This window comes from Scyliorhinus canicula, chromosome 6 (genome assembly GCF_902713615.1).
Source record: "Scyliorhinus canicula chromosome 6, sScyCan1.1, whole genome shotgun sequence".
NCBI lineage: Eukaryota > Metazoa > Chordata > Chondrichthyes > Carcharhiniformes > Scyliorhinidae > Scyliorhinus > Scyliorhinus canicula.
The window spans coordinates 27,693,178-27,709,180 of NC_052151.1; the positions used below are offsets into that span (position 1 = coordinate 27,693,178).

General features: G+C 43.2%; 1 protein-coding gene across 4 annotated transcripts in view; it reads left to right on the forward strand.

Annotated features, from left to right (window-relative positions):
- The window catches only part of ppp1cb (protein phosphatase 1, catalytic subunit, beta isozyme), a 124,611-nt gene that overhangs the window by 92,172 nt on the left and 16,436 nt on the right, over positions 1-16,003 (forward strand). For all 4 annotated transcript variants that reach the window (XM_038799073.1, XM_038799075.1, XM_038799072.1 and 1 more), the window contains 2 exons: positions 5,747-5,851; positions 9,557-9,628. In XM_038799073.1, the coding sequence (XP_038655001.1) occupies positions 5,747-5,851; positions 9,557-9,628 (177 nt within the window). The remainder of the gene's footprint in view (positions 1-5,746; positions 5,852-9,556; positions 9,629-16,003) is intronic.

Here is a 16,003-nt window from a genome sequence, read left to right on the forward strand (position 1 = left end):
CCATTCTGGAACAGAATCAAAGTCCATCGTGCAGTCAAAAAATAATGGAGAGGAGCGGCAGCAATAGGTCACTGATCTAATTATTGGCAGAGAATTGCCACTCAGAGAGTGGTTAGGGTGTGGAATGGACTGCCTGCTGTGATGGTGGAGTCAGACACTTTAGGAACTTTCAAGCGGTTATTGGATAGGCACATGGAGCGCACCAGAATGACAGGGAGTGGGATAGCTTGATCTTGGTTTCGGACAAAGCTCGGCACAACATCGAGGGCCGAAGGGCCTGTTCTGTGCTGTACTGTTCTATGTTCTATGTCTAACCCAAAGATGTGCAGGCTCGGTGGATTGGCCTCGCTAAATTGCCCCTTAATTGGAAAAACGATTATTTTTTTTAAAAAAGGATTCTACAATTCTAATGACCCCTTTGTCTCTAAATTGTCCGACTTTTTATTTAATATCAGTGCTAACAGGCATAAATCTCCTCCAATTCAATATTGGGCAAACTGAAGACATAGTGAGACAGTGAGGGCAAAAGTTAAATCCCACTACCAGGGGCTGGTTTAGCTCACTCGGCTAAATCGCTGGCTTTTAAAGCAGGCCAGCAGCACGGTTCGATTCCCGTACCAGCCTCCCCGAACAGGTGCCGGAATGTGGTGACTAGGGGCTTTTCACAGTAACTTCATTGAAGCCTACTCGTGACAATAAGCGATTTTCATTTCATTTCAGTTAATTTGGAATTCATAGTCAGTTAATTTGGAATTTTTAAATAAGCTAATCTCAGTAATGGCCACCAGGAAATTGTTTGATTACAGCCAAAAAGGCATCTGGTTCATGTCTATTAGGGAAGGGAGTCTGTCCTTGCTCAGTTTGGCCTGCATGTGACCTCTAACTGCCCCCTGAAGTGACTTTGCAAGTCACTCAGCTGTACAAATCTGCTACAGAAAAGTGGCAGCTGGACTAGAAGTAACAACGGCACGCAGTGCCCAGTCGAGCCACAAAGTCCTCTTTTCCTGACATCTTGTACTTAATTGGAAGGGCTACCTCACTTGGTCATACTCAATCATGCCATCACTGTACACCAGAAGTGACAGCGCAGTATTATACAGTCAGTGGGGAGTTACCCTGAGAATCCTACAGTAGACAGGAGGCAGCCTCGCCGCCAACTTCAAGGGTAGTTAGGGAAGGGTAACAAATGCCTTGCCTCCCATATTTCTACCCTTTTTAACTTGAGGTCATCCAAAGCACTTACTGCCCATGTCCTAATAAATCTCACCAAGTGCGCTTCTCCATCACCTGAGCTGTCTGACCTTCCATTGGCTTCCCAGTCAAGCAACGTCATGATTTTAATTTTTATCTTTGCTTTCAAATTGCTCCATGGTTTAGCTACTCGCTATATCTGTAATCATCTGCATCTCTACAACTTTCTGATACATCTATGCTCCTTTTATTCCAGGCTCCCGAGCATCCCAGATTTTAATCACTCAATCATTGTGCCTGTGCTTTGTTGCCTGGGCCTCACGCTCCCTCTCTTCCTTGCTTTCTTTAAATTCTCCTTCAAACCTCCCTCTTTGACCAAGCTTTTAGTCATTTGCCTTAATACTTCCTCCTTGGCTCAGTGTCATATTTTGAATGCCTCTGTGGAGTATCCTGGCATGTCTCATCACATTAAGGCCCTATATAAATACAATTTGTTGTCGGTATAATTTTGTGTATATGTACTCGAGCAAAACCTTCCATTATTTTAAAGATCTCGATAAGGACACCCTTCTCCCCGCATGTTCATCCTTTCCTGATAGGAATAACCCCTCACTTCTGGTATTATCCTTGATACTTTTTTCACCCTCTCCAGTGCCTCTATCCCTCTTAAATATGGTGAACAGAACTGTGCATCGTACTCCAAGGGTGGCCTGACCAAGATTCAATACAGCATATTAAACATAACTTCTCTCTATCAGTTCTTTTTATTTTAATCTTTTTATTGCCATTTTCAAAATTATATACATATGGTACAAAAAAGGCTTCTTCATAGGTGTCTCTATTTACAGCCTGTCGCCGTCTGGCTCAGCGTACAATCCTCCCAGACCTCCTTTTGAAAAAAATTATTGTATTAAAATACTGTTTTGTCCAAGTTATGGATACAGGTATATACCACGGATGGTGAATTTGATTTTTTTCCATTTGGTGAAATTCCGATCGGTCGGACAGCCAGTCTGCAGCTTTGGGTGGTTCTGCTAACCGCCAGCCGAGCAGGATTCTACGGCAGGTGATCACGGAGGTAAAGGCGTCCGCCCTCCTCCCCATGAAGAGATCTGGCTGGTCTGATACCCCAAAACCTCTACTTTCGAGCATGGCTCCAACCTCATCCCCACCACTTTGGACATTGCCTCGCAAAATGCTGTCCAGTACCCAGCAAGTCTGGGGCAAGATCAGAACATGTGGGCATGGTTGGCCATAGCTCCTTGGCACCGTCCACATCTACCCTCCACCTCTGGGAAGAGCCTGCTCATTTGGGTTCTGGTCAAGTGTGCTCTATGTACCACTTTTAGCTGCGTTAGGTTGAGCCTTGCACACGTGGAGGTGGAGTTGACCCTGTGCAGTGCTTCGCTCCAGAGTCCCCACCCTATTTCAAACCCCAAATCTTCCTCCCATTTCCCCTTGTCATATCCAGTTCGATGTCGGCCCCCTCTAGCAGTCATTCGTACATGTCACTACAGTTCTCTCTACCTCGGATATCTGCGTCCAGTAGCTCTTTTAATAATGTCTACCGTGATGGCCATGGGTATGTCCTTGTCTCCTTCCGTAGGAAGTTTTTAAGCTGCAGGTATCTTGAGTTTGTTGCCTTTTAGTTAGTTGGAATCTCTGCGTCAATTCATCCGGTGTTGTGACCCTACCGTCAGTGCCCCGTCTCAATGTCTCCCCGTCCTGTCTCCACCTTTTGAAGGTGGTATTGGTGAGAGCTGGTGTGAATCTGTGGTTATTGCAGATGGGGGCTCTGTCGGACATTTCAATCAGTCCGAATTGCTGCTGTTGTTGGTTCCATGTCTGGAGGGTGGATATCACCACTGGGCTGCTGGAGTGTTTCTTGGGCGGGGTTGGGAGTGCCGCAGTGGCGAGGGCCCAGAGAGAGGTCCCCGCGGCTTCTGGCTCCTTTGTCCAGCCCATCACTCTTTCCGCTTTCGCTGCCCACACAAACGCAATGATTAACTTGTCTAGTGAGTTAAAAAAAGCCTTGGGGATATAGATCAGGGTGGATCTTAGTAGGAAGAGGTATCTGGGCAGTACATTCATTTTGATCGTCTGTACTCTCCCAGCCAGGGAGAGTGGGAGTGTGTTCCTTCTCTGCAGGTTCTTTTTGACTTCCTCTGTCAGGCCGGTCAGGTTCCATTTGTGAATCCCCCATCAGTTCTATCCCTTCAGAAATAAATTCTGGTGCTTTGTTTTTTAATGGCTTTATTAACCTGTGTTACTGCTTTTGATGATGTATTCCCAGATCCAATTGCTCCTCTACCTTATTTCAAATATTTTTCAAGTAGTAAATTACCTCCTTGGTTTTCTTACTAAACTCAGTCTTCACCGAGCAAGAATTATTTTTTCCTTGACAGTGGTGTCATGAAGTTTTGTAGTTGGAATAGGATGTTTTTTGGTCTCTGCATGAAAATAGACAGGCAATGACAAAATTTCTCAAATTGCTGCTCATCTTGATGGTTACTATGCTTCACTAGGTCCAATTCCAGTTCAAAAGTGCTGACTCCTTCTTTCCAACTTTGTGAAAATCTTTAACACACAACATAGCATTTGCATCTTCTGATTAAGAACCCTTGTTTCACACTGAATAATACAAGCTAGTATAAAAGAACAAGACGGTCTTTCAATTCAGTGTCAATGGGTACAGATTTGCGTACAGAATAGAACATAGAATTACTCTTGGCCCATCGAATCTGCACCGATCCTCTGAAAGATCAGAGGCCCCTCCCACACAGGCTTTGCCGCCTTCCAGACCCTACCATCAGGCAGAAGATACAGGTCTAAAGACCCGCACATCCAGACATAGGAACAGCTTCTTCCCCACAGCTACAAGACTCCTCAACAACTCGCCCTCGGACTGATCTGTTCCCTGTAAGAACATTATTCACAACTCCCTATGCTGCTCCTTTTGTGTATTTGCTTTGTTTGGCCCCTTGTTCCGCACTGTAACAGATCACTGTTTGTCGATGTACCATTTGTCAGTGTACTCTGTCGATTATTCTTTATATTTCTATCTACGTACTGTGTACATTCCCTTGGCTGCAGAAAAATACTTTTCACTGTACTTTGGTACATGTGGCAATAAATCAAATCAAACAAATCATATCAAGAGTACCCTACCTAGGCCCACTCCCTGCCCTATCTGCATGACCCTACCTAACTTGCACATCTTTAAACACCAAGGGACAATTTAGCATGGCCAACCCACCAAGCCTGCACATCGTTGGGCTGTGGGAGGAAACCTGAGCACCCAAAGGAAACCCATGCAGAGACTGGGACAACGTGCAAACTCCACAAAGACAGTCACCCAAGGCCAGAATTGAACCTGGATCCCTGGCGCATGTGAGGCAGAAGTGCTAACCACTGTGCCGCCGTGGCCGTTGACTGGTATTGCAGATTTTGGAGCTCTTGAGTTTACATTGTTCCAGCCTGTGAACCAAATATATTTTTTGTATACTTCTGCAGTGTACTTGATTTTTCTATTAATTCTATATCCATTTCTAGCAGAGATCAATACTAAAAAGGCGCATAGTATTTGAGTACAGTAAAAGTGTGAAGATTTAAACTTGAATGACACAGAATTCCAGTTATGTTGAACTCTTCAGTCATTATCACCGGCAGAATTGTTAATCACGTACTATGATCCCATGAAATTCTGCATTGGTAACTCTGGATTAACTTGTCTAAGCTTGTCATATGGCTACGCTGACAATTAGTAGAGTTAGACCATGGACAAAATCATGGAGTGTTGGGCAAACCACCATGTGCAAAGCCTGTTAGACTAAAAGTGTCGGTGATTGGAGAGAAGGTAAAGTTGATGCAGCCTGTGGAAGTCATGACGTGAAGCAGAAAGTGGACACGCACTGAACCTGTGCATGCCATGTCCAAATTCAACACACTAAGCAGAAAAAGATTATGGAGTTTTTCCGGAGCTCACTCCTGACATTTTCCAAAGAAAGCCATTGGCCTTTTACGAGATAAGGTGTTGTAAGATGTGAACAAATTAAATAAAGACTTTTTCACATTTGCTGCTTTGAAGTGTTTTCATTTAGCATTTGGATCTGTTATTTTTGACTTTGACTGACTGCATTTTCACGCATATCTGGTTACATAGAAATGCTTTCATGTGGGAGAATGACCTCTGCTATCACAAAGCACCACATAACTATTTGTGGGCTGATCTTCTAGGATTCGAATCATCGGGATTTTACTGTAGTTTAATTTACGAGCCAAGTTTCTGAGCTTGGATTGTTTATATCCTCGTATACAATTACCAATATTGCAATGCCTCATGTGAGGTAGCCTGGTTATGAAATACATTGATTTACTTTCTACGCCATGGAGCAGTCAAATGTGAGTTTGTAGCAATGAGTGCCTAATCTCAGCCAGGCTGTCAAATTATGATACTTCCTCACAGGGTTGGAGGGGGTTGGGAATGGATAACCTAAACATTAAGCAGTTACTAAAGATTTGATTCCCCTAAACATATTTTTTATTATTTGTATAGGTAAGAGACGTTTTAATATCAAACTCTGGAAGACGTTCACAGACTGCTTCAACTGTCTGCCAATTGCAGCCATTGTGGATGAGAAAATTTTCTGTTGTCATGGGGGTAAGTTTGTGTCATTGATGCTTTGCCACAGCTTTCTACATTCATTCAAATTTCAGCTTTGCCTCGGTTGAATTATGATCATTTCAAACCATTTTATTAATAATAATCTTTATTGTCACAAGTAGGGTTACACTAACACTGTAATTAAGTTATTGTGAAAACCCCCTAGTCGCCACATTCCGGCGCCTGTTCGGGTACACGGGGAATTCAGAATGTCCAAATTACCTAACAGCACGACTTTCGGGACTTGTGGTAGGAAACAGGAGCACCCGGAGGAAACCCACATAGACACGGCAAGAACGTGTAGACACTGCACAGACAGTGACCCATGCCAGGAATCGAACCTGGGACCCTGGAGCTGTAAAGCAACAGTACTAACCACTGTGCTACCGTGCCGCCTGCAAATCTTTTATTTTGGAAGCTCTTCTGTGGTACATAGAACATAGTGCTGAAAGGGTCCATTCGGCCCATCGAGTCTGCACCGACCCACTTAAGCCCTCACTTCCACCCTATCCCTGGAGCCCAATAATCCCTCCTCACCGTTTTGGACACTTCAGGGCAATTTAGCATGGCCATCCACCTAAGCTTCACGTCTTTGGACTGTGGGAGGAAACCGGATCACCCGGAGGAAACCCACCCAGACACTGGGAGAACGTGCAGACTCCGCACAGACAGTGACCCAGCGGGGAATCGAACCTGGGACCCTGCCGCTGTGTTAGCTACAGTGCTAGCCACTTGTGCTGCCCACAAACAAGCAACATTAGGTAGTGAAGATAAAACGCATGAATTGGCAAAAGATTTGATGTTTCCAATTGTGTAACTGCATTGCTAGGACTGGGAGTTAATTGTTTAGTAACATAATGCATGAATAGGAAAAGCAAAGACCATTCAGCCCATAGCTGCTGGGAAACTTACTCCCATGCCAGCATCATCCCATTAGATTTTGAATGTCTGTAATCATTTTTGCTTCTATTGTCGTAGGTAGCAGATTATCGCAAATATATTTCTCAAAAGATAATGTGATGTGGATTATATTTTTTTATTTTTAAATAACATTCCCAGGAGCTATAAAAACCTATTAACTTTAGACTTTCTCCAATTTATTTGTATATTGGGTTGTAACATTTAAAAACCTATTCAACATTACTGCTTAAACAATTGAAGAACTGAAAGCTCCATTAATATTTAAAAAATGAATTATTTCCAAGTCCTGAGAGGGAATATCTTGAAAGTACTGATTAAATGGTAGCAGCATTCATTGTAACTGGAACTGATCTATATACGTGCATAGGTACAGTCAATCAGTAAATTAAGCAGCCTTTTAAACTGTTGCTAGAGAATGTTATTTACTCAATCACCATTTCTTCAGCGTGTATCTTGTTTTATCCAGATGGAGTCACAGAAGTAGATAAATGTATACAGGAATAAAATGGTCAGAAAATTGGAACAGAGAGCTTGTATGAACTTGCAAATATTGAGCATGTTGCACTCAGCAAATAGTTGAGCAATTTTAAGTCCTGCATGTCACAGTCTAGCGTTACAGATTCTCGTCTGTTGTCGCAAGGCTTAAACAACATAACGGGCAGAATCTCCGGCAGCAGCACACCCCTCGCTAATAAACTCGATGCATTCTATGCTCGGTTTGAGCAGGAAACCACCAAACCGCTGTCTACTGCCCCAGCAGCCCCGGACATACCCATACCCACTGTCACAGCTTCCAAAGTCAGATCGGCCTTCCTGAAAGTGAACCCTCGGAAGGCAACTGGGCCCAGACGGGGTCCCTGGTCGTGCACTCAGATCCTGCGCTGACCAGCTGGCAGATGTGTTCGCGGGCATCTTCAACCTCTCCCTACTCCGTTCCGAGGTCCCCACCTGCTTCAAGAAGACCACCATCATACCGATGCCAAAGAAGGACCAGGCATATATAAACAAATTGCTGAGGTGGCAGGAGAGATTTTGAAAGTGGTTAAGTAATTTATAAATAGTTCCATAGACATTATGATGAACCTTTTATAAAACACTGGTTCAGCCTCAACTGGAGTATTGTGTCCTGTTTTGGGCACTGCACTTGAAGGATGTGAAGACTGTGTGGAAAAGATTTACTAGAATGGTTCCAGGGATGAGGGGCTTCAGTTATGTGGATAGGTTGAGGAAGCTCGGGTTAGTCTCTTGAAAGAAAAAGTGTTCAGATGTAAAGGGTCTGGACAGTAGATAGAGAGAAACAGTTCACTTAGGCTGAAAGGTCTATAACTAGAAGCCAGCAATTTAAGGTGGTTGGCAAGACCAACAAAGGCCTGAAAAATATTTTTACCCAGCAAGTAGTTAGGCCTGGAAGCACCAGCTGAGAGTTTATAATAATAATATTTATTAGTGTCACAAGTAGGCTTACATTAACACTGCAATGAAGTTACTGTGAAAATCCCCTAGTCGCCACACTATGGTGCCTGTTCGGGTGCACCGAGGGAGAATTCAGAATGTCCAATTCACCTAACAAGCGCGTCTTTCAGGACTTGAGGGAAGAAACTGGAGCGCCGGAGGAAACCCACAAAGACACAGGAGAACATGTAGACTCCGTACAGACAGTGACCCAAGCCGCGAATCGAACCCAGGTCCTTGGCACTGTGAAGCAACAGTGCTAACTACTGTGGTACCGTGCCACCACAGAGTGGGCAAATAAAAAAAGGTACTGATTAGGTGATGCAAAGCGTGTTTCAAAAATCTTATCTATTGTAGGAGATAAGAGAAAAAGAGAATTTCACAGTTTGGTGGAGTCAGATTCAAAATGGCTTTAAAAAAAATTAAATTGTATCAGCACCTGAAGACGACAGATTTGCATGGCCCGGTTAGTGGAGTAGAGCTAGATGAGATGCTCTTGTGGACAACCGACACTGATTAGATGAACTCCCTGGCCTCCTCCTGTGCTGTAACCATTTAGTGATTCTATAATAATTTTTGATATGGGACAATATCTTAATGTTACATTATCTAATTTCATTCAGCATTGTGCAGTTAATAGTCTTTGAATGCACATGAATCGCTAGAGTTTCTAATTGTGCCCTGTGCACTCCTATAGAGCATGAATAATACAAATATATTTTCATCTTTTAGTATATTTCACGTTACAAATTAAATTATAAATAATTGACTTGTCATTATCCTGCCTAGCAAGTGAGGTTCAAAGTGAAATATTTACAAAATAAATTAACACCTCCAAAGGAATGGAGCTCTTCTTTTCAGATTATTCTCTAAACAAAAATGTCTGCCATCTGAAAGCTTTGCTTCCATCCACATTATGGCATGATTGTAGTTGATTCATTAAGTTGATTAAATAATTGAAGTGCAGGTTGACTTTTATTGTACTGACTGGTGTTGGGCTTCATCATTGTAGAAATAGTACATCAAAACCTTTATTGTAACTGTCCTTTTTCTATTAACATTGACAGACTTTAAGTGAAGAACTAGTGGAAGAGGCACCAACAGAGTAGGCAAATAAAAAAGGTACTGATTAGGTGATGCAAAGCGAGCTTCAGAAGTCTATATATTATAGGAGGAAGAGAAAAAGAGAATTCCACGGTTGAGATAGGAAGAAGGAACTAGTTTAATCAGCTGTCACTGCTGAATCATACATTCAATATAGTAAATGGTCAACACATATCCGCTATTTCTGTAAGGAGCATTACTAATCTGCTGTTTTCCTTTCTGAAGGATTGTCACCAGATTTGCAGTCAATGGAACAGATTCGCAGAATCATGAGACCAACAGATGTTCCTGACACAGGTAAAGCCTGTCACAGAAAAATCTCAGTGCAGCCTTCAGGAGTTTGTTGTTTTGAACATTTTGGTTTGTGTTTTGAAAGTCACTTTGCCATGGATTGAGCATTGCATGTGAATGTGGTAGACTGATATCAGTAACAATTATTTATGTTCAAATGACAGCTTAAACTTTGTACTATGAGTGATGAGTGCTTATCGCTCAAGATACCCGTGTACTTTGTCTTCACTCAGCACCAGAGAAAGCAAATTGCTGCATGATTTGCATGATGCAAAAGCAAATATGCTCACATGCATTTTAACAGTAGTGTCTTTAAAAATGAAACACAATCCAGTACTTGCAAGCAATTTGACTAAGTTTAAGGTGATAATAATGTGATAATAAATAATATGAAAAATATGATTATCGGAGCACTATAAAAGTGATTCAACAGTCATTATCTTCAAAGTTAATTAGCACAAACCCCCTCTCTCGGCAATGATGTTTTGCCTCTGTTTGAATAGCCTTTTTCATTCTTTGTATAATCAAAGTGTAAACTAAGACAACAAAGAACATTACTGCACAGGAACAGGTCCTTCGGCCATCCAAGCCTGCGCCAATCATGATGCCTGTCTAATTTAAAACCTCCCCGTTTTACCCCTGTTATGCTCCTCATGCTCAATGTGGGAGTTCAGGGACGCAGCTGATGCCACTGCCTCCTTCATGTGCAGGAAGTGTGTCCAGCTGCAGCTCCTGTTAGACCGCATGACGGCTCTGGAGCTGCGGATGGACTCACTTTGGAGCATCCGCGATGCTGAGGAGGTCGTGGATAGCACGTTCAGTGAGTTGGTCACACCGCAGATTAGGATTGGTCAGGGAGACAGGGAATGGGTGACCAAAAGGCAGAGAAAGAGCAGGAAGGCAGTGCAGGTGTCCCCTGCGGTCATCTCCCTCCAAAACAGGTATACCGTTTTGGATACTGTTGGGGGAGATGACTCACCAGGGGAAGGCAGTAGTAGACAGGCTCATGGCACCGTGGCTGGCTCTGCTGCGCAGAAGGGCAGGAAAAAGACTTGCAGGGCTATAGTCATAGGGGATTCAATTGTAAGGGGAGTAGACAGGCGTTTCTGTGTCGAAAACGAGACTCCTGAATGGTATGTTGCCTCAAGGATATCTCCAATCGGCTGCAGGACATACTGAAGGGGGAGGTTGAACAGCCAGTTGTCGTGGTGCATATAGGCATCAACGATATAGGTACAAAACGGGATGAGGTCCTACAATCAGAATTTAGGGAGTTAGGAGAGAAGTTAAAAAGTAGGACCTCAAAGGTAGTAATCTCAGGATTGCTACCAGTGCCACGAGACAGAGTAGAAATTCAAGAATAGTCAGAATGAATACGTGGCTTGAGAAATGGTGCAGGAGGAAGGGGTTCAGATTTTTGGGACATTGAAACTGGTTCTGGGGGCGGTGGGACCATTACAAATCGGATGGTCTACACCTGGGCAGGTCTGGAACCAATGTCCTTGGAGGTGCTTTTGCTAACACTGTTGGGAAGGTTTTAAACTAATGTGGCAGGGGGATGGGAACCAGATTAGGAAGATAGAGGTCAGTAAAGAGGCTGCAACTAAAGCCAGTAAGGTACTAGATAATAAACTCATTTTGACTAAGGGGAAGATTAGACAGGGAAAAGATGATGAACGCAAAGGGACAGGTGGTCTGAGGTGCATTTGTTTTAATGCGAGAAGTGTAGCAGGTAAGGCAGATGAATTTAAGGCTTGGATTAGTACCTGGGAATGTGATATTGGTATTACTGAGACTTGGTTGAGGGAAGGGCAAGATTGGCAACTTAATATCCCAGGGTATAGATGCTTCAGGAGGGATAGAGAGGGATGTAAAAGGGGTGGAGGAGTTGCATTACTGGTCAGAGATGATATCACAGCTGTGATTAAGGAGGGCACTATGGAGGATTCGAGCACTGAGGCAATATGGGTAGAGCTAAGAAATAGGAAGGGTGCAGTAACATTGTTGGGACTTTACTACAGGCCTCCCAAATGCGAGCGTGAAGTCGAGGTACAAAAATGTAGACAGATTATAGAAAAATGTAGGAGAAATAGGGTGGTTGTGATGGGAGATTTTAACTTCCCCAACACTGAATGGGACTCATGTAGTGTTGGAGGCGTAGATGGAGCAGAATTTGTAAAGAGCATCCAGGAGAGTTTTTTAGAGCAGTATGTAAATAGTCCAACTCGGACTATTTGGGGTCATACTGGATCTGGTATTGGGGAATGATCCCGGCCAGGTGGTTGAAGTTTCAGTCGGTGATTACTTTGGGAACAGCGATCACAATTCCTTAAGTTTTAGAATACTCATGGACAAAGACGAGAGTGGTCCTCAAGGAAGAATGCTAAATTGGGGAAAGGCCAAGTATAACAAAATTCGGCAGGAGCTAGGGAATGTGGATTGGGAGTAGCTGTTTAAGGGTAAATCCACATTTTAAATGTGGGAGTCTTTTAAGGAAAGGTTGATTAGAGTGCAGGACAGACATGTCCCTGTGAAAATGAAGGATCGAAATGGCAAGATTAGGGAACCATGGATGACGGGTGGAATTGTGAGACTAGCTAAGATGAAAAAGGAAGCATACATAAGATCTAGGCGACTTAAAACTGATGAAGCTTTGGAGGAATATCGGGAAAAGAGGACAAATCTCAAATGCGTAATAAAGAGGCTTAAAAGGGGTCATGAAATATCTTTGGCGAACAGGGTTACTGAAAATCCCAAAGCCTTTTATTTGTATACAAGGACCAAGAGGGTAACTAGAGAAAGGATTGGCCCCCTCAAAGACAAAAGAGGGAATTTATGTGAGGAGTCAGAGGAAATGGGTGAGATTCTTACTTTTCATCGGTATTCACCAAGGAGAGGGACATGACGGATGTTGAGGTTAGGGATGGATGTTTAAATACTCGAGGTCAAGTCGGCATAACGAAGGTGGAGGTTTTGGGTATTCTAAAAGGCATTAAGGTGGACAAGTCCCCAGGTCCGGATGGGATCTATCCCAGGTTACTGAGGGAAACGAGGGACGAAATAGCTGGGGCCTTAACAGATATCTTTGCAGCATCCTTGAGCACGGGTGAGGCCCCAGAGGACTGGAGAATTGCTAATGTTGTCCCTTTGTTTAGAAGGGTGCCAGGGATAATCCAGGGAATTATGGTCCTGTGAGCATGACGTCAGTGGTAGGCAAACTGTTGGAGAAGATACTGAGGGATAGGATCTATTCACATCTGGAAGAAAATAGACTTATCAGTGATAGGAAGCATGGTTTTGTGCAGGGAAGGTCATGTCTTACAAACCTAATAGAATTCTTTGAGGAAGTGACAAAGTTAATTGATGAGGGAAGGGCTGTAGATGTAGATGAGGATACCGGAAGTATGCAGAGAAATTTGGCCAGGTTAAGTGAATGGGCTAGGGTCTGGCAGATGGAATACAATGTTGACAAATGTGAGGTTATCCATTTTGGTAGGAATAACAGCAAAAGGGATTATTATTTAAATGATAAATTGTTAAAACATGCTGCTGTGCAGAGACCTGGGTGTGCTAGTGCATGAGTCACAAAAAGTTGGTTTACAGGTGCAACAGGTGATTAAGAAGGCAAATGGAGTTTTGTCCTTCATTGCTAGAGGGATGGAGTTTAAGACTAGGGAGGTTGTGCTGCAATTCTATGAGGTGTTAGTGAGGCCGTACCTGGAGTATTGTGTTCAATTTTTGTCTCCTTACCTGAGAAAGGACGTACTGGTGCTGGAGGGTGTGCAAAGGAGATTCACTAGGTTAATAGGGGCAGCATGGTAGCATTGTGGATAGCGCAATTGTTTCACAGCTCCAGGGTCCCAGGTTCGATTCCGGCTTGGGTCACTGTCTGTGTAGAGTCTGCACATCCTCCCCAATGTGTGCGTGGGTTTCCTCCGGGTGCTCCGGTTTCCTCCCACAGTCCAAAGATGTGCAGGTTAGGTGGATTGGCCATGATAAATTGCCCTTGGTGTCCAAAATTGCCTTTAGTGTTGGGTGGGGTTACTGGGTTATGGGGATAGGGTGGAGGTGTTAACCTTGGGTAGGGTGCTCTTTCCAGGAGCCGGTGCAGACTCGATGGGCCGAATGGCCTCCTTCTGCACTGTAAATTCTATGTAAAAAAAAATAAAAATTCTATGTAAAAATCCCAGAGCTGAAGGGGTTGGATTACGAGGAGAGGTTGAGTAGACTGGGACTGTACTCGTTGGAATTTAGAAGGATGCGGGGGGGAATCTTATAGAAACTTACAAAATTATGAAGGGAATAGATAGGATAGAGGCGGGCAGGTTGTTTCCACTGGTGGGTGAAAGCAGAACTAAAGGTCATAGCCTCAAAATAAGGGGAAGTAGATTTAGGACTGAGTTTAGGAGGAACTTCTTCACCCAAAGGGTTGTGAATCTATGGAATTCTTTGCCCAGTGAAGCAGTTGAGATCATTTTTTTGAAGAATAAAGGGATTAACGGTTATGGTGTTCGGGCTGGAAAATGGAGCTGATCCACAAAAGATCGGCCATGATCTCATTGAATGGCGGAGCAGGCTCGAAGGGCCAGATGGCCTACTGCTCCTAGTTCTTATGTTCTTATGTAATGTTCTTATGTTCTCTACCTGAAGGAGAACAAGCCCAAATTCTCTAATCTTTCTTGGTATCTAATAGTCCTCATTTCTGGTTTCATTCTAGCAAATATCTTCTGCACTGTCTAGGGCTTTAACATCCTTCCTTAAATAAGGTGCCCAAAACTGAACACCAACTCCAAATCTGGTCCAACTGATGATTTGTAGAGGTGTAGCATCACTTCCTTGCTTTTATACTCGATGCCCCTATTTATAAATCCAAGGATCCTATAAACCTTAACTGTTTCAACTTGCCTGGCCACCTTCAGCGAATTATGCACTTGAACCCCAAGGTCCCTCTGCTCCTGTATTCCCCTCACAACGTTGCACCATTGGACCTGTATTGTCTCCCCATGTTTCTTCTTCCAAAATGCATTATCTCACATTTCTCTGAATTAAAATTCATCTGCCAGGTGTCTGCCCATTTGGCCAACTTGTCAACGTCCCTCTGAAGTCACTCTGTCATCCTCACAACTCACTATTTTCCCTAGCTTAGTATCATCTGCAAATTTAGAGATTTTGCCCTCGACACCCACTTCTAAATTTATATAAATCAGAAACTCGTTTCCAGTCTGAGAAATGCCCATCTATGCTTACACTGTTTACCTATCTCTTAGCCAACTTCTAATTCATGCTGCCAAGCACCCATTAATCTCAAACATTGATAATTTGCTAACCAACCTGACAAGTGGCACTCTATCATGCTTTTTGAAAGTCCAAATATAAACATCCAGAGCACTACCCTCTTCCACTGCCTGTCACTTCGTCAAAGAACTCAATTAAATTTGTCAGATATGACCTGCCCTTGCCAAAGCCATCTTGATTCTCTAGTATTAACTTATTTTTCTCTGTAAGTGTATATTTTATCTTATCCTGTATTGTGTCCTCCATCGGTTTTCCCACTATTGATGCCAACCTGACAGGTCTGTATTTCCTGGGTTATCTTTCATCCCTTAAACAACAGTGTCACATTTATAATCCTCCAATCCCCCGGGACTAATCCAGTGTTCCGAGAGGACTGGAAAATTTCTGTCAACGGCTCCGCAATTTGCTCCCTTACATCTCCCCAAAATCTAGGATACATCCCATCCGGGTCTGGTGACTTATCTACCTGGAGTGCTGCCAGACTTTTTAGCATCTTGTCTTTATCTATCATTTCCTTGCTGAGTTACTCAACACCCACATTTTCAACTGGGTCATTGTTACCATCTTCTAATTTGGTAAAGACCGAAGCAAAGTACTCATTAGTACCACTGCCATACACTCCGATTCAGTGAGCAGCTTACTCTGGTTGTCCCTTATGGGCCCCATTCTATCCTTCACTAATATTTTACTGTTAATATGTTTGAAGAACATTTTACTATTTGTTTTAGCGCAGCCTGCCATCCTTTCCTCTTGCTTCCTCTTGGTGTTCCTTATTTCAGACTTGCTTTCTCCTGCATTTGAACTACTCTTCCTGATTTCTATTCCTATTCTTATTCTGGCATGTATCATATCCCTATTTTATTCGTCCTTATTTTCTCCTCAATAACCGTAGTCATCCAGGGTACTCTAGCTTTGGGTACCCCGTCTTTATTTCTCATGGGTATGTTCCAAGCTTGCACCCTATTCATCTCTCCTTTGAAAGTCTCCCATTTTTCACCCACTGTTTTATTCACCAAACCTGCTCCAGTTCAACTTAAAGAGCCTTAAAATGTGCCCTTTTGGGATCTTAATCTGTGACTGATTTTT